General features: G+C 45.5%; 1 protein-coding gene across 1 annotated transcript in view; it reads left to right on the top strand.

Moving 5' to 3' along the window:
• zswim8 (zinc finger, SWIM-type containing 8) overlaps positions 1-26,161 on the top strand; it is a 61,614-nt gene that overhangs the window by 28,317 nt on the left and 7,136 nt on the right. Inside the window, exons 6-23 of the mRNA XM_085800937.1 lie at positions 60-141; positions 314-434; positions 4,147-4,348; positions 4,558-4,733; positions 6,247-7,639; positions 9,317-9,448; positions 10,261-10,440; positions 12,775-12,958; positions 13,217-13,315; positions 13,946-14,070; positions 15,293-15,617; positions 18,602-18,757; positions 18,860-19,082; positions 21,026-21,315; positions 21,407-21,630; positions 22,443-22,940; positions 24,566-24,743; positions 24,837-25,010. Coding sequence (XP_085657063.1) covers positions 60-141; positions 314-434; positions 4,147-4,348; positions 4,558-4,733; positions 6,247-7,639; positions 9,317-9,448; positions 10,261-10,440; positions 12,775-12,958; positions 13,217-13,315; positions 13,946-14,070; positions 15,293-15,617; positions 18,602-18,757; positions 18,860-19,082; positions 21,026-21,315; positions 21,407-21,630; positions 22,443-22,940; positions 24,566-24,743; positions 24,837-25,010 — 4,762 coding nt within the window. The remainder of the gene's footprint in view (positions 1-59; positions 142-313; positions 435-4,146; positions 4,349-4,557; positions 4,734-6,246; positions 7,640-9,316; positions 9,449-10,260; positions 10,441-12,774; positions 12,959-13,216; positions 13,316-13,945; positions 14,071-15,292; positions 15,618-18,601; positions 18,758-18,859; positions 19,083-21,025; positions 21,316-21,406; positions 21,631-22,442; positions 22,941-24,565; positions 24,744-24,836; positions 25,011-26,161) is intronic.

Genomic DNA, 26,161 nt, shown 5'->3' with positions numbered 1-26,161 from the left:
TGATTTACATTTGATGTATCTGGCAAAAGCAAAGGTATTCATTCAGCTTTGTGTTTCAGATCCTACCCACAGCTCAGCGGCTGCTGGACGAGCTGCTCTCCTCCCAGTCCACCGCCATCAACACCGTGTGTGGAGCTCCAGGTACAGTAGCAGTGATGAGCACATGCTGATTTTTTTTTCCTTAAAAAAAACAAGTAAATTGATTAATATTAATATTGGAAACATAGTGAACCAGCAAAAGTAAATAAGCAATTTTCTAGATTGACGCACATAGGACCGATTTCCTTACCTTTGTGTGTGTTTGTGTGTGTAGACCCGACCGCGGGGCCTTCAGCGTCCGACCAGAGCACCTGGTATCTGGATGAGTCCACCCTCAGCGACAACATCAAAAAGACTCTGCACAAGTTCTGTGGGCCCTCCCCTGTCGTCTTCAGGTACCTACACTCAAAACCCTCTAAAACCTGATCACATGACTCAGCAGGAGACACAGCCTCCATGTAAACACAACACCTGGATCAACACGCTCATTTTTGTCATCTGCCGAGCACGATGCCATTGAACCTGTGTTAGGAGATGAAAGACAGAGCTGCAGCCCTGAATATTTTATACTAACTAACAAATGGAAAAGTGCATTAGTTGACATGCTTTGGTCCGGACCAAATGCAATGTTTATTTTTTTGCATGTGGGCCAGGATTTGTAAACAAAGCCACATGTATGCTGAGGTGGTTTAATCAGTGGTCAGAGACATCTGGGACGGGGGAAAGCCAGGAGCGCTAAGTGGAAGTAAAAACTCGTTCTGATATTGATCTGGATTATGCACCTTAAAGGGACATTGTGTAACTTCTCCTGTTATCTATTCATGAGAATAGATTATTTGGTTCAAAAGTCTGTTTTTCATTCATCAGTAATCCCCCCATCAACAAAGTGAAGTGTTCCTTTCTAGCCTCGTAAACCAGCCTCTTGCGGAAATGCATTTCATTTCATTTCTCAGAGAGTCTGGCCTCATCCCCCCTCTAAGTGTTTGGGGTGGGCGGGAGTTGGGCGGGAGTAGTAGCAAAGACGGTTTAATTATCTTTGGTAGTAGCGTTGACAGACAACCCCATTCAGCCAATCAGCAAGTTGGTGTAGTGACGGGGCTTTGCACCAGTCGGTCCCTGATTGGCCAACGTGCTGTGTCAATCACAGCGGGCGACGCTGATTGGCTCGGCCTTCTGAGGGTTTCAGTCCAAACACTTAGAATGGGGATGAGGCCAGACTCTCCCTCGGAATGAAAAGAAATGAACTTCCGCGAGAGGCTGGTTTACGAGGCTAGTTCCTTTCAGCTCTGAATGAGCCGTTCATATCATTCATATCTCCATGGAGCGGGTAAGCTCGGTGCTGCTGCCATGTGGTGTCTCCATGTTTTTACCTTCAGTGGCAGCGTGACGGTAGGTAACCACGGAAACTCAGCGGAGACACCGAGCTGTCGGCTCAGGTGGAGGTGGCGTCTGTTAAAAGTCACCGTGGTAACGCAGTGAGGAGGAATGGAGCGTTACACTGATGCTGCATTCACCTGCAGTCGGGCAGACGGCCGTCGCTAACAAACCAGATGTCATTTTAGTCACAGAAGTCCAGAGAAAGCCGGTAAAACGTGGGTCAGGTCAACAATACCACATCGCCATGACAACATATTGTCACGTGTATTGTTTTGCCTCGTGCTGACGGACCACTTGTTTACATAGAGGCTTGTTTATGCCGTTACGTGCAGCGGCTGTCGTCCGTCTGCCGTCTGCCCAATTTCAGGTGAATGCAGCATGAAAAATACCATTGAGTTGCTTGCGATATATACAACCACAACACTAGATGGGAGGAATTCCTACACAATGTACCTTTAACATTTGCAGAGCATTTTGAGTATTAAGAGCATTGAATACAACATCCCTTTTACAATGCTGTTCTTATAATCTTACAAAGAACACGACTTGCTGCAAGACGGCTGCCAAGTAGAGAGCGTATCCTCATGTCCGCATGCTTTTTGCGACAGGGTCGTCAAACAGACAGAACGTCTCTGGTCGGATCTAGGTCAGGGGCCTCATTTATCAAAGAGCGTGTAAAAGTCCTCTTAAATTTTCAGTACGACGGAAAGGCAAAATGTGCGTACATCCAAAAAATATACACTCTTTTCAGATCTATCAAACTCCGCGTACACACGGCTGCACGGTATTTCCCTTGATAGATCACACCGGACCTGAGAAAAGCGTGGATGAGAACACGCCTCATACCCAGCCCCCTAAACGGCCCCATACAACCATATGTGGTCAATGCAAATCAGTTACGTGCATATTAAGTAGCCATGTGCACTCTGGAAACGTGTGGAATGACGTCAGTGGAAGACGGTGAAGACAACAGACGGACGGAGAGCGGAGAAAGAAGCGGAATTTCTCTGAAAGCGAGATACACGGTAACACGGCAATATCAGTCAGAAACATCATCTTGCATTGAAAGGCTACAATAAAAACAAAAAAACCTCCCAAATCTAAATGAAACAGAACAGAAAGAAGAAGAATCATATTTATTCTGCCCCTTATTTTAGATTATGTCATAATAATTTAAAGCAGGGTTTCCACTGCCAGTCAGTACTACTTTGCACCCCTTTCCACTAACCCCCAACTTCCGTTCACTGGAAGACTTTGATTTTCATTTGTGCATATTAAAAAAAAAATAAAAAAAAACCATTGAAGTCCACCAGTCTGTGACTTTTCCTAAAATGATGTTGGGCAGCACCCATTTTTGTTAAATACAATAAATATTATTCACACAAAAAATATCGATCATGTTTTCTCATTTGCTTTGATTTGCGCCGACATTATTGGGCTTGCTGCTTCGCAGTAATTATTTTCCAGACTGGACAGACTGGTTGTGGAAGAGGTGTAGCCTGCATGCAGGGGAAAAATATCAATATGATATCAAAAGAAAACGAAATTCGTTTTATAAAGCCAGTATTTAGGAGCAAACTAGTGTAAATGCACAGGGGAAAAATCAGAGTCGCTGTGCTTTTCATGTAAAGTGCCGACGTCAACACGTGTGCGGTGGTGGTGGTGGTGGGGGGGGGGGGTCATGATCACCACCACTTGCTACTTCAAACAGTGTCCGCGCTCCTCTCTCCCTCGCATACTGCAGTTCTCTGACTCTGCAGCGGCGTCGCCAATTCCTCCTGTTCTTCAAAAAGCGTGTAAATGCCGGTACGCCATGGTCGGACTGGTCGTAAATTTCGGCACTTTCTCCCGACAGGTTTTGGTTTGATAGATCCCAAATTAGGCGGAGAAAAGTGCGTACGCACAAAACGGGGGAAAGAGCGTGTAAAAAAACGTGTATCCACAATGATAAATGAGGCCCCAGGCCGGTTTCAGATCTCAAACGAACGACAATGTGATATTTCCATAACACTCAATCTGAATTGAATGCAGTCACACTGAAGAAAGGCTCAAGGAAAACGTGTGAAGTGTTGTGTAAAGTAACTGACAAAGTCGCAGTCAGACCACAGCTGCCTCTGTTCCCTGTATTTTCCATCCAAGTCTCATTGTTACGTAGTATCCCATTAAAGGTGGAAATGCCCAAAAGAAAAAACAATGCATTATCTATGTCTCCAAACCCCTGCGACACAGAGTTCCAGTGTTGTGCAGAAATGATAAGTAAGGAACTACCTATATCAGTGGTTCCCAACCTTTTTTGGCTTGTGACCCCATTTTGACAATTTCTGGCGATGCCACGATCACATGACTGCGGCCGTCAATCAAGATGCGCCAACTCAGATCATTCTATATGCTGCATTTTATTTGAACTTGATTTATATTTGAGAAAGTGAAAGTATAGAATACAGTTGTTTAAGATTGTGTGTGATGTTTTTAATCATAACAATGTTTAGTTAAAAAAAAACAGTAATTTTTTATCAATTTTTAAACATTTCAGGCGACCCTATTTGAATTCTAGGTAACCCCAAATGGGGTCCCGACCCCAAGGTTGAAAAACTCTGACCTGTGTATATCCTTGTACGAAATTACATATTTCTCAGCTTTTATCACCCCAATCATTTTTCTTCCCCTCACTCTTTCTTCCTCACTGTTTCTTGACTAAAATTAGAGTTGTGTGTGTGTTTTCACTCTCAGCGACGTCAACTCCATGTACCTGTCGTCCACGGAGCCACCCGCCGCCGCTGAGTGGGCGTGTCTGCTGCGACCCCTGAGGGGCCGGGAGCCAGAAGGCATCTGGAACCTCTTGTCCATCGTCAGGGAGATGTTCAAGAGACGAGACAGCAACGCAGCCCCGCTGCTGGAGATCCTGACCGAGCAGTGTCTCACCTACGAACAGGTACACACTCGACACGACACCAGCTCTAACTGCTGAGAGGCTGTAATAAGTGCAATTTCAATTTAACACCTTCACAGTCCTTCATGATGAACAATCTCAACACAACTAAACCGAACAGCTTCTCTTTCTTTCCCTCTGGTACCTAAAAGATCCTCATAATAAAGCCGTGTACACACACCTCACTGAACTGTTTGTGTGTGTGTGTTCAGATCATCAGCTGGTGGTACAGTGTTCGGACATCGGCGTCCCACAGCAGCGCCAGCGGCCACACCGGCCGCAGCAACGGCCAGTCGGAGGTGGCGGCCCACGCCTGTGCCAGCATGTGTGATGAGATGGTGGTGCTGTGGAGGCTGGCAGTGCTGGACCCCACCATGAGCCCATGCAGGTCAGACCATCAGAGGTTACCCAGGTTACACACACCGCTTTAGGGACTTTTTATGTGGTGATGAAATATGTTAAATCCAACGGATCTCAGCACATTCAATCACACAATCAGTCACCCTGTTTACACCTGGCATTAACATGCGTCTCTGTGTCTAGGTTGAAATCCGATCACTTGTTTGAGCAGGTAAATTTAAAAAAAGAAAATAAATAGTAGAAGAAGAAGAGAAAATGGTAGCCATCCGTGAAGTTGCCAGGCTAGTCTGTTTTGGAATTTTGAAACCGTAGCGCGCCGCGTTGGTGTGTTTCCGCCCGCGTAGTTTTTTGTGGATACAGGACACATTACTGTTTACACTTGTGTTCAATGTGGTTACAACGCAATTACAACGCAATCCGTCCTCAATGTGTCTTGAGTGCATTTACACCTATACTTTCATGAGGTCAAGCAATATCTGATTGCAATCCAATCACTGAAAACGCATGTTAATGCCAGGTGTAAACGGGGTGAATGATTGACTGCATCAGACAACACAGTTAAAGGGATATTCCGGCGTAAGTTTAACCCATGGTCGAACGCACAGTGAGACTAAGTAGAACACAACCTCCAGAGATCAAGTTTGCCGACCGCAAACTTCTCAAGTTGTAGCGACTTCAGCACAGTGAGCTAGATAGTAAAATACTGCTGTCTATGGAGCCAAGAGCCAACCGCAATCAAAAAAGCCGATCATAGCCACAAATAATGCTCAGAACAGCACCAAACTTCATCAACAGTACAAACAGGGTCCCAGTCCATAATACAAGGCATCAAACAGCCGCTAGCTTTGCCTGGTTTCTATTAACAAAGGACAAAAACAGAACACACCCACTCTCCTCTAGCCACTTGCTAGTTGTGGGAAAGCCCTGACGAGTCGATTACCGAGTGCATCAGTGTTCCTCTCTCTTTCTAACAATAACTAGCGAGTGTTGACAGGGAAATGAACGGAGTTGAGCTGCTCAAATTACCACAGTCAGCAAAGCGTGCTGCATTTTTGGAACCAAGCGTCACTGGACTCCTTACTTTTCTACTGCACTCGGTAATCGACTCGTCAGGGCTTCCGCACTAGTAGCAAGCGGCTGGAGGAGAGTGGGTGAGTTCTGTTTTCGTCTCTTTTCAATAGAAACCAGGCAAAACTAGCAGGTGTTTGATGCCTCGTGTTATGGGCTGGGACACTATTTGTACTGTTGATGAAGTTTGGTGCTGTTCTAAACATTATTTGTGGCTATGATCGGCTTTTTTGATCACGCTTGGCTCTTGGCTCCATAGACAGCAGTATTTTACCATCTGGCTCTCTGTGCTGAAGTCGCTGCAACTAGAGAAGTTTGCGGTCGTCAAACTGGATCTCTGGAGGTTGTGTTCTACTCTGTCTCACTGTGCGTTAGACTATGGGTTAAACTTGTGCAGGAATATCCCTTTAAAATGGTAGTAATATGAACACAGGGCTGGTGAAGAGGAATAAAGGCTGTTTGCTCCTTCCCAGGCGTCTGGAACTGGCGGTCCAGCTGAAGCAGTGGCACCTCAAGGTCATCGAGATCGTGAAGCGGGGGCAACACCGCAAGTCCCTAGACAAACTGTTCCAGGGCTTCAAGCCGGCTGTGGAGTCCTGCTACTTCAACTGGGAGGTGGCCTACCCACTGGACGGCATCACCTACTGCAGCGCCGATAAGAAGAGCACCCCGTTTTGCTGGTCCAGGGCGGTGCAGCATCAGAGAGGAATCAAGGCTGCCGCGGGGGGAGGCGGGGATTCCTCCGAACCGGGGGGAGGAGGGAGAGGCGACGGCGGAGCTGCGGGAGACTTCAAAGGAAGAGGAGGCGGATTGTCTCAGCAGGAAGTGGCGGTGCGACCCAAGGAGACCATCCTCACCAAGAGGAAGGGTCTCTCTGTGAGCGGAGGGGGAGGGATGCTGGTCCGTCTCGGCGGGGGGGTCTCTCTCTCCCTGGAAGACGGAGGAGGGAAGTGCATGTACAAAGGGCCCGGCTCCTCCTCGGGGGGGAAGCTGAAGCTGACGCAGGGAGGCGGGAAGGGGGCTTCGGTAGGAGGCACCGGAGGGAGCGGGGGGCTGGCGGGGGGGAAGCACGCCAGCGCCAAGCGGAGAACCAGCAGCGAGGACAGCTCCCTGGAGCCCGACCTGGCCGAGCTCAGCCTGGACGACGGCTGCAGCCTGGCCCTGGGGGCGGAGGCCAGCAACACCTTCGAGTTCCTCCCCCCGCCGCCGGAGATGCTGCCCTCCCCCAGCCCGCTGCTCAGAGACTCACGCAAGTACAGCGGCGGCGGCGGCGGAGGAGGAGGAGGGGGCAAAGTGTTCGAAGCCAAGCGCGTCGGTCACAGCTCGGCCCCGCTCCCCGCCGCCGCCGAGCCCGCCACCCCACCCTGCTTCCCCGCTAAAGAGACGGTGCTGGTGGTTATGGACGCGCCCGCCACCGCTGTGGAAAAAGAGGCGGAGCTGGAGGCGGAGTCCGTCCAGAACAGAGATGAAGATGTAGACTCGGCCGGCAGCAACCAGCCATCCACCTCCACCTCCGCCGCCTCCACCACGGCCAGATCAGGCACCGCCCAAACAGCCGCCAAGACGCCGAGGGGCCGCAGGGAGACGGCGGCCGCTGGAGCTGCAGCGGCGGCAGCAGCAGGGGGGGCAGCGGTGGCGGTGGCGGCGGGCGGGGCTGCAGCTCCACCTGGACCAGCCAACCAAGGAGCAGAGGCAGCGGGCGGAGCTGCGGGCGGAGAAGCCGTGGGCGAGGACGACTATCAGGCGTATTACCTGAGCGCTGCCTCAGAGGAGGGAGCTGACAGACAGCTGACTGACAATCACCAGGAGGAGGAGCCAGACATCTTCGCAGGGATCAAACCGCTGGAGCAGGAGGGACGCATGGAGGTGAGACTCCACCCACAGCTTCATATGAAGGAATTACTACAGTCTATATAATGATAATGGTACCTATAGGGGTGTGTCACATATCTGAGCGTTCATGGTCACTGAGCAGAGGAACAAGGAGCAGCAAAGTCGTAGCATTAAAGTCTCCCTCCCGCAACCCTTTTTGGTTATTTTAAAACATTCTCTGTGGTCTTTAAATTGTGATTATGAAGTTTTTAGCCAAAATCACAAAACCTGTGCCATTTCCCAGGGCTCTTCTTCTGCACAGCACCAGCAGCTTATTAGCAATGCGCCTCTGAGTGGTGGGTGGAGACTGCGCTGCTCAGAAATGCAATTTTGCACTTCCTTTTCTGCTGATATGTCCTCTAACACAAGAAAAATGCCACAGGAACATGTGAAAAGCACGAAAAACACGATTTTCATGGGAGGGGGTCTTTAAAGGAGAATTCCGGCAATTTTTGACCCCTAAATCATTGTCCTGATGGTCACCCAGTGTTGGGGGGAGCAAAAAATGCGACTAAAATTGATGCAGGCAAACCAGAGTTACACCATGGCTAGACGCCGCTAGGGATAGCAACAACGCTAACCTATGGGGGCAATTCTTTCAACCACAACAAACACTCAATAAACAATCAAATATCTATGGTCCATGACTGGAAACCTTAGAGACACCACTGAACTCATATAGTGTACAGTATAAACAGTATAAAGTTTATGTTTTTGCATGTAGTCACTCACCTCAGATAGATAAATAAACGGTTGAGCAGTGCAGTGGTAATGTCCATAATATCTCCCACCATTTATTTTTGTAAAGAAATCATCACAACAAGGAAAAAGTGTTTGTTTCTGTGGCAGGGAGAGCAGGCGCTCTGTGATTGGATAGTAATGTCTTTCCAGGATGTTTCAGAGTTCGGCTGTCTGAGGTGAGTGATAACATGCAAAAACACAAAGTTTATACTGTTTATACTGTACACTATATGAGTTCAGTGGTGTGTCATAAGGATTCCAGTCATGTACCATAGATATTTGTATTTTGAGTGTTTGTTGTGGTTGAAAGAATTGCCCCCATAGGTTAGCGTTGTTGCTATCCCTAGCGCCGTCTAGCCATGGTGTAACTCTGGTTTGTCTGCATCGATTTTAGTCATGTTATTTGCTCCCCCCAACACTGGGTGACCATCAGGACAACGATTTAGGGGTCAAAAATGACCGGAATTCTCCTTTAACTGAGCAACAGCTCCACTTGTAATTCATTATCCATGTTGTATTCACCATGGGTGGTTGAGGCTGATAAGACCCAATCAGGGAGTGACTGTGGGTGTCTGTGTCATAGTTTCCAAAGGTCTCAGTGTTTGCCCATCCAGACAACAACTCACTCTACACCCCAGAGTTTTTAACCTATAGTGGGTTCCGAGAAGTCTTTCCATTTTTGATCCTGTTCATGGGGACGTAGCCTTAATGACATGTGCCCTCAATCCCTCTTAAAAACATTTGCTTGCATTGTGTGCATCTATTTTTTAACAGCAAAGTTTGCGAATGTGAAAAAGAGACCGGATCTGCTGCTGGAGGGTCCACTGCTGTAAATCTGCTGAAACAGTGTTTACTGGCTGCCGCTGACACCAGACACCAGAGATGAAACCTTACTGCTGTACTGATATGTGTGTGTGTGCGTGTGTGTAGGTGCTGTTTGCGTGTGCCGAGGCACTCTACGCTCATGGCTACAGTAACGAGGCGTGCCGGCTGGCCGTGGAGCTGGCCAGAGACCTGCTGGCCAACCCCCCGGACCTGAAAGTGGAGCAGCCTCAGACTAAGGTAGCCAGTCACAAGATCCAGCAGCCAGGAACACATTCCTCTCCTCTCTCCATCAGTGTCAGTCTGCAAACTCATCAACATTTCAAACTGTGGAGTATGATATTTAATCTTTCCTCATGAAGACCACCAGATTCTGTTGATATCTCTTTTATTATTGCTTATGCACCAAGACACTGCCCCCTATAGTTATTTCATAGCTGTAGAGCAGGGGTGTCAAACTCAATTTAGTTCAGGGGCGACAAACAACAATTTGATCTAAAGTGGGCCTAACCGGTAAAACAATAGCATGATAACCTATAAATATATTTTTGAAAATGATTTTTTTTCCTCTGTTTTAGTACATTATTAAGATGTTTACAGTTAACGAACTATCCTTTTACAAAACATATTATGAACCACCTGAAATTTCTTGGTGAAAATATGTGCAATTTCAAATTTTCACACTTGGCAAATTCATGCTGAGGGCCGGATTGGACCCTCTGCCGGGCCGGTTTTGGCCCGCAGACCGCATGTTTGACACCCCTGCTGTAGAGGAAAAACTGAAAAATGATTGAACTTTTTCAAACATCTGCTGCTCCAGCATATTTTCACATAGAAACTCCATTTAAAGGGATAGTTCAACATTTTGGCAAATTCGCCCATTGTCATAATGGTAGGTTCATTACCTGTAATTGTCGGTGCATTGCAGTGGCAACCTCTGAGTGCCAGAGCCACAGCTGAGGCCAATCAATTAATACACCCGCTATACAATTCCATCACATGTATCGTTTTCCACGCTCCATCTCCATTATTCCCTCTCTTGTTGGATTTAGGGTAAGAAGAGCAAGGTGTCCACCAGCCGTCAGACACAGGTGGCCACGAACACGCTGTCGAAAGCCGCCTTCCTCCTCACCGTCCTCAGTGAACGTCTAGAGCTCCACAACCTGGCCTTCAGCACCGGCATGTTTTCCCTGGAGCTCCAGAGACCGCCGGCGTCGACCAAAGCTCTGGAGGTCTGTCTCTCGCTCTCACACACACACACACACACACACACACAAACTCTGTATGCACTACTGGTTGAAAAATTATAAAAAATAAAAAAAAAAAGGTGAAAATTGAAATAATGATATTTGGTAAATACAAACATGTAAATTAACTATAAAAGAAGCCTTTAAGGTGGGCACTGCTTTTTGATTGGTGCTTTGTTAAAAGGGTTTCCTCCATTACTTCTAGTACAGTGGCCGACAAGGGCAAATGATCTGCAGCAGCCCAATACACTTCCATGAGAAGACACGAGCTTAGAAATGATGCATATTCAAAGCACATAGAAAAAAAGAAAACAAATACAAAACAGAAAATGTGCTGCAAATGAAAAAAATATTGCAGGAATAATAATAATGACTTTATTTATTTAGCACATTTTAAAAACACAAGTTTACAAAGTGCTTCACAGAACAATATAGAAGAGACAAGTCACAAATGCCATAAAACTATAAGAGGTGGACTGCCCAAGTGACACAGCAACACAGGCAATACAAGAACACAACAACAAATTGAGGCCGGAGGACTCAAATTAGAATGCATGATGCAGTTAAAAATAAATAAAAGGGGGGTATACATGATAAAAACAAATAAAATGAGATACAATAAGAAAGGGATGGAATAAAAAGATGGGATAAAAGAGTTAAAACTAAAGAAAGTGTAAAGTAAAACAAAGAGCATCTGAGGAAAACTGTGAGATAAACTAGATCATAGGATGACATCACTTAAAAGCAAGTCTGTAAAAGTGGGTTTTAAGAAGTTATTTAAAAGACAAAACAAATACATGAACAGCAAAAGAGCTGCAAATCCAGAAACCATGCAACAACAAGAACACATCATCAACCCCCAACACAGCAGCAGAAAACCCTAAGTGATCCACTAACACATGTAAAATATCAAACAACAAACAAAGGTTCTTAATATCTAGACCTCAGGGTTGAATTTCATATGAAGGCTGGAATACATTTTTACTCACCACTTTTTGTGGCTTATCCACAGAAGAATCTGAGTGCTTGACCTGACTGTGTTGTTTGTCACAGTCTTGTTACGTCACTCTGAATAGGTGTTTGAACGTTTGTGAACCTCGTGAGTCGTTTAGATTTTTGATTTTCTTATTTTATCGTTGCCAGTTTTTGTTATGAAATGTCAGGCTTATGCTGATCAATCCATGTCCTTGTTTGGAGGGAACTGTGTGTGTAGCCAGCAGACCATGTGAAACATGGAATCAGAGTATTTGTAAAAGTAAGTGAACCCCAGCTGCACTGGTAAAGTCAAGTAGGTAGACTCAGGTGTGGGTGCTCAAGTAATCAATTAAGCAGACCAATCAAATGAAGCATCCTCAGGAAAGGCTTTTGTAAGATCTGTAAGACAAATCATTTACACATGGAGGACACCACTGGACACCACTGGACTGCCATTAAACTTTGACCAAGAAGCAGCAGAAGGAGAATAAATCAGGTAGAGGCCAACCCACCTCAGACCGCTCTGGCAGCATCTGGGATGTACATGCGTCAACAATCAAACGGAAAGTGAATAGACATTCATGGGAGAGTTGCTAGAAGGAAGCCTCTGCTCTCAAGAAAGAACAAAGTTGCAAGAACTAGTTCAAACTTTTCACAAACTTTCAACCAGCACTGTTAGGGATGTCGCGAACGATTACTTGTTTTCACAATTAATTGTGGTATTAAACGCCACAATTAATTAATCGTAAAGATTCCTAAATACCGTCACTTTCCAAAAAAGATTATGTCAGAGCGGTATCGGCAGATGTGCGCCAAAATAAAGGTAAATGTACAGATACTGGTCCATTTATCTAACGTAACATTGAATTGGTAGGAATTTAAATGTTAGCGTGTCATTTGTATTTTAAAAAAACAACAAAATAAAACAAAAAATTGTTAAAATAAACGTAAATTTGGTATAGATGACAATGTATGACCTGAATATTTCAAACATTTCCCCTGGGGGGTTAATAATTGGTCATATATTAATAGATACTTGAAATATTTTGTGTAAACAATGAGTAATGTAATTATATTTTGTCTATATTTGATTTGACACATTCATAATGTTGTGAAATTAATTAATGCATAATAATCATGATAATCATAGTACCGTGATTATTTCTCTGACAATAATCATACCAAGAAAATTTGTAATCGTGACATCCCTAAGCACTGTAAATGTTGTCATTTTGAAATGGGCTTCCTTATTCCTTCATAAACACCTGTGTGTAGTATAGATGTTGTGTGTAGACATGATCATGTACCACACATACTGACCGTGTGTGTGTGTGTGCTGCCCAGGTGAAACTGGCCTATCAGGAGTCAGAGGTGGTGTCTCTGCTGAAGAAGATCCCTCTGGGCCTGGTGGAGATGTCGGCCATCAGAGAGAGAGGCGAGCAGCTCCGAGACGGAAACTTCTGCGATTACCGGCCTGTGCTGCCTCTCATGTTGGCCAGCTTCATCTTCGATGTGCTGTGTACCCCAGGTAAGTACCAATACTGGTTTACAGGAGCTTTAAATTGAAGGGTAAAATTGCAACAACAAAAAATCTTGTCCAGTTTGAACTTCTGTCTGATAGGATGTTAGGGAGAGAGAGGGAGAGTCAGACCAGTGTATACATCAACCACAAGGCCACTGGATGTCCCTGGATAGTTAGTCAGAATAATAGAACAAGTAAATATGTTTTAAATGTGAACTTCAAGAATTAACATCCCTTTCACTTTTCTCCATATTGTTTGTGCAGTTGTATCTCCAACGGGTTCCCGTCCACCGAGCCGCAACAGGAACAATGAGATGCCTGGTGATGAGGAGCTGGGCTTCGAGGCTGCCGTGGCTGCACTTGGTAAAAATAAAGATCATCAGACCATCTGGATTAGATTTTCTGTCTCTGTTCAGTGTTGAGTTTTCCTCACCTCAGCATGTTGACATCATGACGCAATGCGTGTTGTTTCCACTTCTTCTTCCTGTATCCAAAAACAACAACCTAACTGTTCGCTCACCTTTTTGTAGATCTCACTATCCCAGTACTTTCTACCGTCTACAAAAGACATGATGTTTATGTCTTTCACCACTTATGAAGTGATGTGTTTCCTCCTTGCTCCAAAAGTGTGGTGTTATTTTGCATTGTGCCCTGTTTACAACAAATAGTTCCTGTACTCAAAAGACCAAGAGTCCTTGCAAATAGAACATGCGCAGAACACAAATGAATGTTGCTTTAGATGGAGATATCCCATCGATAGGCGTATACATGACCAAATATTGGGGTTAGAAACCCAGGGGTAATTTTCGGAATATTAAACTGGAATATGAGCATATTCCGTTTTTTCAAAAGGGTGATTGGTGTTTACGTGGCCGTGAACAACCGGATTAATGCTAAGATCCCGGTTATGAAAGGGTTACTGACTGCATGTAAACATAGTCACTGCGTCACCTGTTCCACCTGTTCATGACTCCGCCCTCCGTGCGTCCGCAGGTATGAAGACCACAGTCAGCGAGGCGGAGCATCCTCTGCTGTGTGAAGGAACCAGGCGGGTCAAGGGCGACCTGGCTCTGGCTCTCATGATCACCTACAAGGATGACCAGAGCAAGCTGAAGAAGGTAATCAACACCGCTGTCATCCCATAGGAGAAGGGAAAAGTGTGCGTGGCATGAAAAGTGCAGAGTTTTCTCCAGCTTCCCTCATCTCGGCGTCATTCAGGTCATTTCTTACCACAGCTGCTTCACTGTCCACTACCTGCCTGAACATAGTGGAGCTTTTAGCTGCTGAAGAGCCAGGTTTTTGTTCAGGAGATGCTTAACCATTTATTCAAAGTGTTGATCCGTGATGAGATCCAAAAACCAAAAACCATCTCAGTGTAGTTTACATCTCCTCTCACAGGCTTCTCTCTGTTCTGGTCTCTGACTGGCAAGTCATTCAGAACAGAGGGATCTTTTAAAAAAAATTTATTTAACCTTTATTTAATCAGGCAAAATCATTAAGAACAAGTTATTTTTTGCCTTGATGGCCTGACAAGAGGCACAAGCTTCTTGAAGGGAAGGAGAGAGAGGGCTGTGAAAAAAGTATTGGTTAAAGACGGTAGCACAAAGTACAACTATACAGACATGTAGCAGGACAACAACAGAGACAACACACAAGCATGGCTATGCAGACACACAGCAAGAGAGTGACAGGGACAGAAAGGGTTAAACAAACAGCTATTCAGTCAATACAGGCAAAGCAGCAAGACAGAGAAATATAACAACACACTAGTATTACAAAGGGTTAGGACTGCATTAGGAAGGCTAAATTGATAGAACATGAAAGAAAAAGAAAACCAGTGTTAATAGCGATGATTAATTACAGCATCACAACACAAATACATAAAGGCAGAGTTAATAACAGGGTTATATGCAAGAACATATCACAAAAAAAGGAGCCTGGATGTCTGGGCCTCTATTCTGATTGGCTGGCTGTTTTCTGAGTGATAGATTAAAGATTTCAGGTAAAACACTCAGATAAATCAAATCCTAAAAGACTGGTTGAAGGGTTCCAGGGAGCAGGGCTTAGAGCTGTCACTGTTTTGTTGTGACATCACAAAGTTACAGAAATCCTGACAGCTGGTTTTAAGGCTCAGTTTCTGAATACAGGCTGTGTTCATTTCTCTGTGGACTGAGGCTTTTGACACTGTGTTGATATAGAACCTAGAGCTGCTTTATAATCAAAGGCCGAATGAACATCTACCTTTTATACTGTATGAGGCCTTTAATGTTTCTAAGTAACTTATTCACCCTCTGTCTGCTTCCCTCTCCCCTGTGTATCTCTCCCTGCCTTCATCCTCAGATACTGGATAAGCTGTTGGACAGGGAGAGTCAGACCCACAAGCCTCAGACTTTGAGCTCCTTCTACTCCAGCAAGCCGGCAGCCGGCAGCCAGCGCAGCCCGTCCAAACACACGGCCCCCGGCCACAGCAGCGGAGTGAGCGGAGCCACCGGCGGCGTCTCCAAACACGCCCCCTCGTCTTCCTCCGCGGCCAACGTGGCGCCGTCTTCCTCCAGCTCTTCGTCCGCCGTGACGCTGGCCGGAGAGGAGGTGGCCCACCAGGCCGAGCTGAACCCGGTGCAGAACAGCACGGCGGCGGAGAGCACTGCAGAGACCAGGGAGCACGGTGAGAACCCCCCACCCACAACACCACTGGCTCTTATGCTGCGTTCAAAACAACTCAGAGGTCGGAATTCCCAACTCGGAAATGTCCAACTTCATTGCGTTCACGCTGCAGGAACTTGGAAGAAAAAAAACATGGATACCTGAAGGAAGTTTGGCATACGAAAAAGAAATGCAGCAGTAACGTTAAATTATGTTTATTTTGGAGGAGAGGAGACGCCGCAGATGAGTGCATATAATGTTATGGCCTTGATAACAGTTAAAGGGACAACGAGGAGTTTCTATTTGGTTATAAAAAAGTCTCACGTTAATGTGGATGAATCTTGTTAATGGCTCCATTTTCGATAAATATATTGTTTTGTCTCTATCGTTATTTTGTTATTTTAATTAATGGTGGAAATGCTGGGCGAGCCGACCAGCGTTTCCTTACTTTCGGTTTCGCGGACGCTCATGAGAATAACGCCGCCGAATTGCCGTTTATGGTCGAGACTACGACGGTAACTGAACCTCTGACTTTAATTCTTGATGAATGAAAACATGAGTCTGTCTTGCGCCGGTCGAAGAATTCTATGGTGTGCGCGGAGGCTCATAAATGTAGTGTGAAAACGCTTTGCTTTTCCAAAACTCCTCGTTGTCCCTTTAAACATTATTTCTGTCACATATGAGGACCACAATTTCACACCATACAACAATCACAGCTTAATATAAACGTATTTCATAGGCTACTGCAATAATACACAAAAATATGCATTCAAGCCTCAACAAATAAATTAAAATGTCTAAATTCTAACCGTTTAAGACGAGGGCTGCCATGTTTTGATGTTGTCGTGACGTCAAGTCGGAAAGTCGGAGCTCTGAAATGATACCAGAGTTTCCGACCTGTAATTTCCGAGTTCGACGCCGTTCAATTCATTTTTTTTACAACTCGGAGCTCGTTTTTTTTCGACTTCCGAGTTGTCTTGAACGCAGCATTATGATACTGTTGATCTACAGCAGTTTCATGCTTTGAGAACAGTTTCCACAGCAGCAACAACATTTTTGAAAACATGTTTATTGTTACTGCTGGGAGACTCTTGACTTGATTGATTGATTTCCTGTGCTGTCGGGTGTGTAAGATTTGAGAGCTCAAATCTTTGCAACAATGGAAGTGTTTCCCTGGGACACAGTGCTTTTAACTTCAACTTACAACTGGGCAGTGAATACAGGAGCATCCTGCCAGCTTCGTTTGTCACTGTTTTCTTTTGAACCTAGTTTCTTGCCTTCATTGTGAGAGCAAGTGAGAGAGGGGAAGATAAGGTGGAAGGAGCCACGAGTTGGACTTGTACAGTTAATTACAACTTCATGATCCAGAAACACTCCTGTCATGTTGTAGGACTGAATTTGCTGTGTTTCCATTTATTTGCATGTGTTGTCTTAAAGGGATAGTTCAACATTTTGGCAAATTCTCCTATTGCCATAATCCCTATAGTCATAGCTGTAGGTTCATTACCTCTAAATGTCGGTGCAAGCTGTTTTTAGATCGGCACATGAAGCAAATACTCAGAACTACTTGTTTTTGAAATCACTCCACCCAGCAGCCGTGTCAGAAACGTAGTTCCAGCTACGCATTTGCCTCGAAAACAACTCTATTTTGTAACGTTCCATTATTATCTCATAGCGCGGTGAATGTGCAGGTCACAACTTGTCCACCAGAGCATTTTGGAGTTGTTCGATTGTGTATTTAGTTTGATGAGGGAAACATGGAAATACCGTGCAGCTCGCGTCTCTGCTCCACTGACCTTAAAACAGCTTGCACCGACATTTAAAGGTAATGAACCTACCCCTAAAACTATAGGGATTCTGGCAATAGGCGAATTTGCCAAAATGTTGAAATATCCCTTTAAAGGGGAACTATGCAAGATTTTTAACTAAGATACTGTATGTACAGGGAGAATGGAGGCTCTCTGCCTTCCACCTAGCGTCTCTTGGCTGAAAACGTGTATGATCAGAGCCTCCGACCCGGTGTCCCAGATGTCGTCTCTGCGGCACCATGACGTAACCTGTAGTCTCTTGTTTATGATATATACGGGTCACAATGCGTATGTTTATGTAGTCTTATCTGATAAATAAAGTTATCCACCGCTTTGTTGAAAACAAATGCACGTGGCCAGGGTGGGATGGAGGAGGTTAGCTGTGAGTTTTTACAGTGTTTTTACAAACTGTAGTGGGAGCTCCGTAGAGAAAAAAGTGTCCAAAACAGCAAATAAGTGACTGGATTTGCATAGTTAGCCTTTAAGTTGAACAGCGTTTTGCTCTCACAGCCACTGTAGCTGCTTCCATATCAGAGAGTAGGGCTGCTCGATAGAGATGTTTTCTGTCAACTTTTGTTTTACCTCAGAAAAACATCTCTGAACCAGCTCCATGCTCCGTTAGAGTTCTCAACAGGCATGAAAATTAAAGGGATAATTCATTCAATTTCACTCATTATCTACTCACCCTCATGTGGACTAAGGACTGGGAGAAGTTTCAGAGTCCTCCGTGCCTTCTCTGAGTTACAGCGGGGCTCGGCGCAGCACTGCATGTCCATATGACAGTTGCGAACGGAGCTCACTTTTCTTTGTCCAAAAAGAAACACCAAAAAACATTAAAATACCTCCGCACAGCTCGTCTGTAATGTCTGCCTTGTATTGTAGCCCCAACATGAGAAATTGTCCCGAAAAAGAGTAGATAATGAGTGAAATTTGCATTTTGGGTGAACTATCCCTTTAAAATGAAAATTAAAACCCAACCCGGCCCAACCCACAGGTGTTGAAGCCCGGACCCGACGCGGCCTGACTCATTGGTATTATTTCTTGCCCCAAACCAGTGTGTCACAGTCGGGTTTTGCAGAAAAATATATATATTGCAATGTTAGGTTTTTTCCAGTGTCATGCAGTCGTATTAGGGAGTCACTCTGTGGTACCATGGTGTCCTTTGATAGACATAGTCCTTTGTTTCCTGTCCTCCCAGTATCAGATGGACCTCCATCAACAAGTGACCAGCAGAACGAAACGGCTCCGTACAAGCTGGAGGCCACGGTGCCCAGTCGACTGGCTCTGGGGGCGCGCTGTGGGTACAGCCAACGCTGCTGGGGCTCACCTGTGAGGCAGAAGAAGAAACACACAGGTACACACTTCGCCCACATTATTTCATGTCGGTCTTTGCTCAGTAACATCACATGGGCTCATGTTAATGAAGGGAGACATGGTGTTCTTGGTGTCTGGACAGGCATGGCGAGTATCGACAGCAGCGCTCCAGAAACGACATCGGACAGCTCCCCCACCCTGAGCCGCCGCCCGCTCAGGGGGAGCTGGGCGGCCACGTCTTGGGGGCGGGGCCAGGACAGCGACAGCATCAGCAGCTCATCATCAGACTCGCTGGGCTCCTCCTCCTCTAGCGGCTCGCGCAGGGCAGGGGGCGGGGCCAGAGCCAAGAGCACTGACACCAGCAGGTAAAACACGTCGGGACTTCTGTGGAGCAAATACAATCACAGTGATAATAATAACTAGAAAATTTCCTCTGGGAAATTTTGATAGGGCCACGGGGGCTACTGGCTGAGTTGCCATCTCTGGCAACATGGGAATCAAACCCATAACCTCATGTTCAAGACAGAGCTGATCAGACAGACACATGAGCACTGACCTTTGCAGCTATTTCATAGCTGTAGGGGCCAGTGCCTTGGTGCGTTTGCCCCGTGGCCCTAATAAACTATAAATGGGGGATTAAAGGTACATTGTGTAAGTTCTCCTGTTATCTATTCACGAAAATAGATTATTTCATTCAAAAGTCTGTTTTTCATGAATCAGTAACCCCCCCCATCAACAAAGTGAAGTGTTCCTTTCAGCTCTGAATGAGCCGTTCATATCATTCATATCTCCATGGAGACGGTAAGCTCGGTGCTGCTGCCATGTGGTGTCTCCATGTTTTTACCTTCAGTGGCAGGTAACCACGGAAACTCAGCGGAGACACCGGAGCTGTAGGCTCAGGTGGAGGTGGCGTCTGTGAAAAGTCACCGTGGTAACGCAGTGAGGACTGTGAGGACTTCACCTGAATGCTGCATTCACCTGCAGTCGGGCAGACGGCCGTCGCTAACAAACCAGATGTCATTTTAGTCACAGAAGTCCAGAGAAAGCCGGTAAAACGTGGGTCAGGTCAACAATACCACATCGCCATGACAACATATTGTCACGTGTATTGTTTTGCCTCGTGCTGACGGACCACTTGTTTACATAGAGGCTTGTTTATGCCGTTACGTGCAGCGGCTGTCGTCCGTCTGCCGTAGGGGTTGCACAGACTAGTCGACTAATCGACTAGTCGACTTTACTGCTCCACAATGACGTTTTGAGCTTGACGTCGACTAGTCGCTGATCATGTAACAGTAGGCTACAAGAGTAGCGGCTTGAAACAACAGCTGAGTGCGCTAAATGAAAAAAATACGAGCGCCGTCAAGCTGGATAGAACGAGATCGTACCAGACAGGAAGTCGGGCACAGAAAAGGCGAGAGAATCCGGTCAATTTTCAAAATAAAATAAACGATGATTAAGTTTGCTTGTCCGTCTATAGATATTTGTCAGTTGCGTCTGCACACAAGACACACATCCATAGGCTACATACAGCGCTAGAGACAGACCTGTGTTTGGAAAACCGAGCAGATACAGACGGGTTGATGTTTGACCGGCGCGGAGAGAGAGAGCAGGAGAAGCTGCTGCCTGTGAGGCGCTGCGCTTCCGCGGGCAGTGTGTCCGGGCTGCCGGCAATTAAAAAAAAAAAAAAAAACTCTGCTCATATCGACAGCTTTACGTCGCGCACAACAACAACAACCAACAACAGCAACAACCAACCAGAAAAAAAATGTGAGTGACACTGTGAGTGAGGAGGACTGTGATGGTGACGAGGCCTGTGTGTCGTTTTCCTCCCTAATTGTTTAACGGACAGGAGCTACAGTATTATCTTTTGCACTTGTATAGGAGTGCATGTTACAGAAAAACAAACTGATTTACAGTTTGTTGTTTATAAAGCTGCTGTTCTGTGGACTCATTTCTGTGCATGCGCGTCTGTCAGTGAATACAGATTGTTGCAAAGCATTTCCCTCCTCCTGTGATTTATGATGGGAAAAATATGAATGACGTCATCAGCGACTAGTCGACGTCGACTCGACTTTCATAACATTAGAGTCGACTTTAAAAAATCTGAAGTCATGCAACCCCTAGTCTGCCGTCTGCCCAATTTCATGTGAATGCAGCATGAAAAATACCATTGAGTTGCTTGTGATATACAACCGCAACGCTAGATGGGAGGAATTCTTACACAATATACCTTTAACAAAAACTGCTCTGTTTTCTGCAATTAAAAATTCTGATTTATTTCTATTCATTCACTTCTCCCTGTGTCCAGGTACAAGGGGCGACGTCCAGAGTGCCACGCCCCCCATGTGCCCAACCAGCCGTCAGAGGCAGCAGCCCACTTTTACTTTGAGCTGGCCAAGACCGTTCTCATCAAAGCGGGAGGGAACTCCTCCACCTCCATTTTCACCCAGCCCTCAGCCAGCGGGGGCCACCAGGGGCCCCACAGAAACCTGCACCTGTGTGCCTTTGAGATCGGCCTGTACGCTCTCGGCCTCCACAACTTCGTCTCGCCCAACTGGCTGTCCAGGACCTACTCCTCCCATGTGTCCTGGATCACAGGTGAGGACAAGTGGCGGCGGGAGAGAAGAGAAAAAGAGTTGAAACGTCCAGATTCAGGTTTTTTCTAATCCGGTTTGTTTTCACCTCTCAGGCCAGGCCATGGAGATCGGCAGCGCTGCCCTCAACATTTTGGTGGAGTGCTGGGATGGCCACCTCACCCCTCCAGAGGTGGCGTCGCTAGCGGACCGAGCATCACGGGCCAGGGACCCTAACATGGTCCGGGCGGCGGCGGAGCTGGCCCTGAGCTGCCTGCCTCACGCTCACGCCCTGAATCCTAACGAGATCCAGAGAGCCCTGGTGCAGTGCAAAGAGCAGGTACCGTGGGAGAGGGGAGAAGGACTGATCCACATGTTGCTGAACACATCAGACATTATTAGGGATGTCTGATATTGAAATTCTTTGCCGATATCCGATATGCCGATGCTGTCCAACACTTAAATTCCAAGAACGATACCGATATGCAGGGTTTTTCTCCCCCAAAACATCACATATCTGCTGTCAGGAATTAACACATTATGCTCACATTTATTTAGTTAGTTAGTTAGTTAGTTAGTTAGGAATGAGGGTGTTTGACAACCACAAGGTGCTTATTGTTATTTATTTGGGTATTTACCCACTTAGTTTATTTGTTGCTCTGTTGGTGTTACCTTCAGTTTGTCTTTATATATATGTTTGTCTCTGTATCTGTATATGTATATGTTTATATAGAGAGATACAGATTAGTGATAATATATTAGAATAAATACAGCTAGATATACTCATGAATTAATTTATTGTATAGATTATAATGACAAGAAAGCTTGATAGATAATTTATGAATAAGGGGTGGGAGTAAATAAGTTTTACTTCTTCCCACTCCTTTTCAGATATGAAAAAATAAACAACAAAAAAATCAAATTATCTTCATTTTCAATTATTTATTTATTTTTTTGTTCATGTGTTGTCTTTGCAAAGTTTTTTGTTTTGTTTTGTCTGTCCATTACTGTATTATGCTTAATTTCTTTTAACATGTCTGAAATAAACTGAAACTAACTAACTTAAAAAAAAGTTCTTTTCAGTTCATAGCAACCTGCTACTTCCTCACTTCCTGTCTGTCCTCATCTGTCCCCGTCCCCGTCCCCCTCCAGGACAACGTGATGCTGGAGAAGGCCTGCATGGCCGTGGAGGAAGCGGCCAAGGGCGGAGGCGTGTACCCCGAGGTCCTGTTCGAGGTGGCCCACCAGTGGTACTGGCTGTACGAGCAGTCGGTGGGCGGGGGCTCCGGCCAGCAGAGGGAGACGTCCGGGCGCTGCGGGGCCAACGGAGGCTCGGGCAGGAGGCCCCCGGACTCCAGCTGCGGTGTCCTGGACAGCGGGGCCCAGATGGAGTCCACGGGCGTGGCCACGGTCACGGCCTCGGTGACGGCGGCGGCCGTGGTGCCCGTCATCTCGGTGGGCTCCACCATCTACCAGTCCCACACCATGCCGGGCCAGGCCATGGCCCACCCCCACAGCCAGGGCCTGCACCCCTACACCACCATCCAGGCCCACCTCCCCACCGTCTGCACCCCCCAGTACCTGGGACACCCTCTGCAGCACGTCCCCCGCCCCACCGTCTTCCCTGTGTCTGGGGCTGCATACCCACAGGTCGGAGCTCACTACACAGTCAGTGGGCTATTTGATCAATTTCTGATTCATCAATAAGTTGACTAGCAGAATATGAACTCTTTTCTGTGGATTAGTTAGTTAAATTAGACAATGAGTGTGTTTACGTGGACTTGAGTATCCTGGTTACGATCAATATCCTGATTATCTCATCATTTTCAGGATACTGCGTTTACATGCACACAGAGAAACCTGGTTATTAATTCCTGTTTACATGATGAACACCAGTATCCTGCTGTCTGATCACTGCTTGTTCAGGCCACTTTTTCTATCAGCACTCGATTACGGTGATGTCATTTACATGAATGCTGCTCTCTACATTGAAGCCCCTTGATGCACTTTATCATTCTGCTCTTCAATTTATCACAGGAGATGTGTTCCATACCCATCACTGTGTTCTTTATAACAGGGTTGGATGGCCGTCCTTATGGTTTTTATTTACAAAGCCTTACTTGACATTTCATCTGTTTATCTTTGTAGTTTGTAACTTGCACACTCGTTCACAGGATACCTTGGTTTTACACACTCTTAGTATCAGGACAGAATTAGGGAAGACTGCCTTTCACTTCTTTTCTCTTTTTTTGGGGGGGCGGGGGTTGTTTTGTGTGTTTTTCCTTTCCCTCCTCTTTCTTATAAAGAGTATAGCTGGGACCCGGGACAGGGCCTGTGTGTGGTATTAATATTAGTAGAAGCAATAACGGCATTCGTAATATCAATAATAATCAATAATAATAATCATTAATAGGCTACTCACCCTCACCCTCCTTTCTTCTTAGTAATTAGCTAGCAATAGTAACAGTGGTTATGGAAACAGAAGACAGAGTAATGAAAACATATAATACAATATAATATAATAGTATATATGCTATGTGACTAAGGTAGAATAATAAATAGTAGTAGTATAGTAATAATAATAATGATAATAATAAATGACTGCCTTTCAATTCTATGCCACTCAAAAGTGGAATAACTTACAAAACTGTCTGAAACTTGATCAACTTATTTCTCTTGATAGCTTTAAGTGCTTACTATCAAATGTTCTGCAGTCTGTATGTACGCCTGTGATGTTTATTTAACACAAACTGCACCGATCGCGTTGCAAGTACGGTTCATTCATTTTATATTTAGCAAGAGAGCACGTCCTCACTTGTAGTTCGAGGGAGAGGTGGATGAAAATCTGCAGCCGCGGATGGTGATACAGGATCGCGTCAGTGGAGTTTATGGATTCCGAATGAAGAGCACCTTTAGTCGACTGTGTGTGTGACACATGACGTCTGTTGAAGATAGTTGTACCTATCAGAAACCGGGATAACGCGTATACATACCATAGTATTCCATTTCCTTTCAGAGTTTTCCGGATAGCAAAACCGTGTCTCTCAAAACCGGGGTACTGGTGGATCTGGGTTTCTGAAATCAGGATATGATGTTTAGGCACAAACACAAAAACAGGATACTCAAAACCCGATCATAACCGGGATACTCAAGTCCATGGAAACGCACTGATTCAATGGTTTTAATCTCTGGCTATATATGATTCCATTTGTAATTGAATTTGATAAATATGCCTGTGTGTGTGTGTGTGTGCGCATGTGTGTGTTCCTCCTCAGGGAATGCATCCGGCCTTCATAGGGGCCCAGTACCCGTTCTCAGTGGCCGCCGGCCCCCAGCCCCCCATGGCAGCCACAGCTGTGACCTTCCCTGGCGTCCCCGTACCGTCCATGACTCAGATCGCCGTCCACCCCTACCACGCTGAGACGGGCCTGCCCCTCAGCACCACTGTAGCAGGTCAGCACCGCGCAACGTGCAGTTTAAATGTAAATATTAGAGCAACACTGTTAGTCGGTGCTGACCTTCATGTCGTTTGTTTGCGATGGGCAGTCGGCAGCGTCCATGCAGGTCCAACCATCCAGGCCATCCAGGGAGCATCTCTACCCTCACTGTCCTCCCAACCCGGATCACTGGTCAGCACGCCCTTCCCGGCCGAGGACGAGCAGCACAGCCAGCCAATCAGCCAGCAGGGCCTGCACTACCTGCACTCTGCCTACAGAGTTGGTGAGGAGTTTGTGATTGACGTGTATTTCCTCAATTATAAGTCAGGAGGGATGTCACGATAATAGATTTTCTTGGTACGATTATTGTCAGAGATATAATCACGGTATTACAATTATCACGATTATTATGCATTAATTAATTTCACAACACTATTAATGTGTAAAATCAAATATAGTTAAAATATATATTACTAATTATAAAATATTTTAAATATCTATTAAAATATGACTATAATAATTATTAATCCGCCAGGAGAAGTGTCATTATTTGTCTTCGATACCAAATGTTAATTTTAATCTTTTTTATTTATTTATTACAAATGACACGCTAACATTTAAATTCCTACCAATTCAATGCTACGTTAGATAAATGGACCAGTATCTGTGCATTTACCTTTACTTTGGCGCACATCTACCGACACGGTTCATACATTCACACTTTTTTTGGAAAGTGATGGTATTTAGGAATCTTTGCGACCAATTGATTGTGGAGTTTAATACCGCGATTAATTGTGAAAACAAGTAATTGTGACATCCCTATATAGGCCTGGGACGATAATCAATAAATCAATTAATCGCACGATAAATGAAAACTAGAAAAAGCATTTCCAAGAATGGAAATGGTGTGACTGCTGATAGCAACTGAACGCTGTTGCAGAATTAGCAAATAGTGCAAGCTGTGATCACCATACAAATGTTAGACCAAGGTCAGAATCGAACCCACATCCTCATGGTCATTAGACTTCCACTCTGCCTCTAGGCCACAGTGCACACACAGTTAAAGAGACTGTTGTCTGTTAATGATCTGCACACTGTCAACATCAAGAAAGCTTGAGAGTCAAGCTTGAATGACTTAGAATGAAAATGTCTGTGAATTTCAGGCTGAGCACTAACCATATGGCCACAGAGAACCTGAGTTACAATGAGCTTTATACTATGAGGAATCAAAGACTGTCCAATGACAGCTGAATAATTGGAATCAAAAGTCAAGCAATGAAGTGAAAAGACTGAGGCAAGAATCGAACCCATGACCATATGATCACTAAACCTTTCCTCTGCCACTCGGCTACAGAGAGCACACTGCTTTCAAAACTGTTGTCATTCATTGTAATGTGATGATGTGCTGCAAACTGGTATGAGTAATCAAGGAGA

Source organism: Trachurus japonicus, chromosome 15 (assembly GCF_045865225.1).
Source record: "Trachurus japonicus isolate A0001 chromosome 15, Traja_1.0".
In the NCBI taxonomy this organism is placed as follows: Eukaryota; Metazoa; Chordata; class Actinopteri; order Carangiformes; family Carangidae; genus Trachurus; species Trachurus japonicus.
The sequence above is the reverse complement of the archived record's forward strand: the minus strand, read 5'-3'. Positions and strand labels throughout refer to the sequence as shown.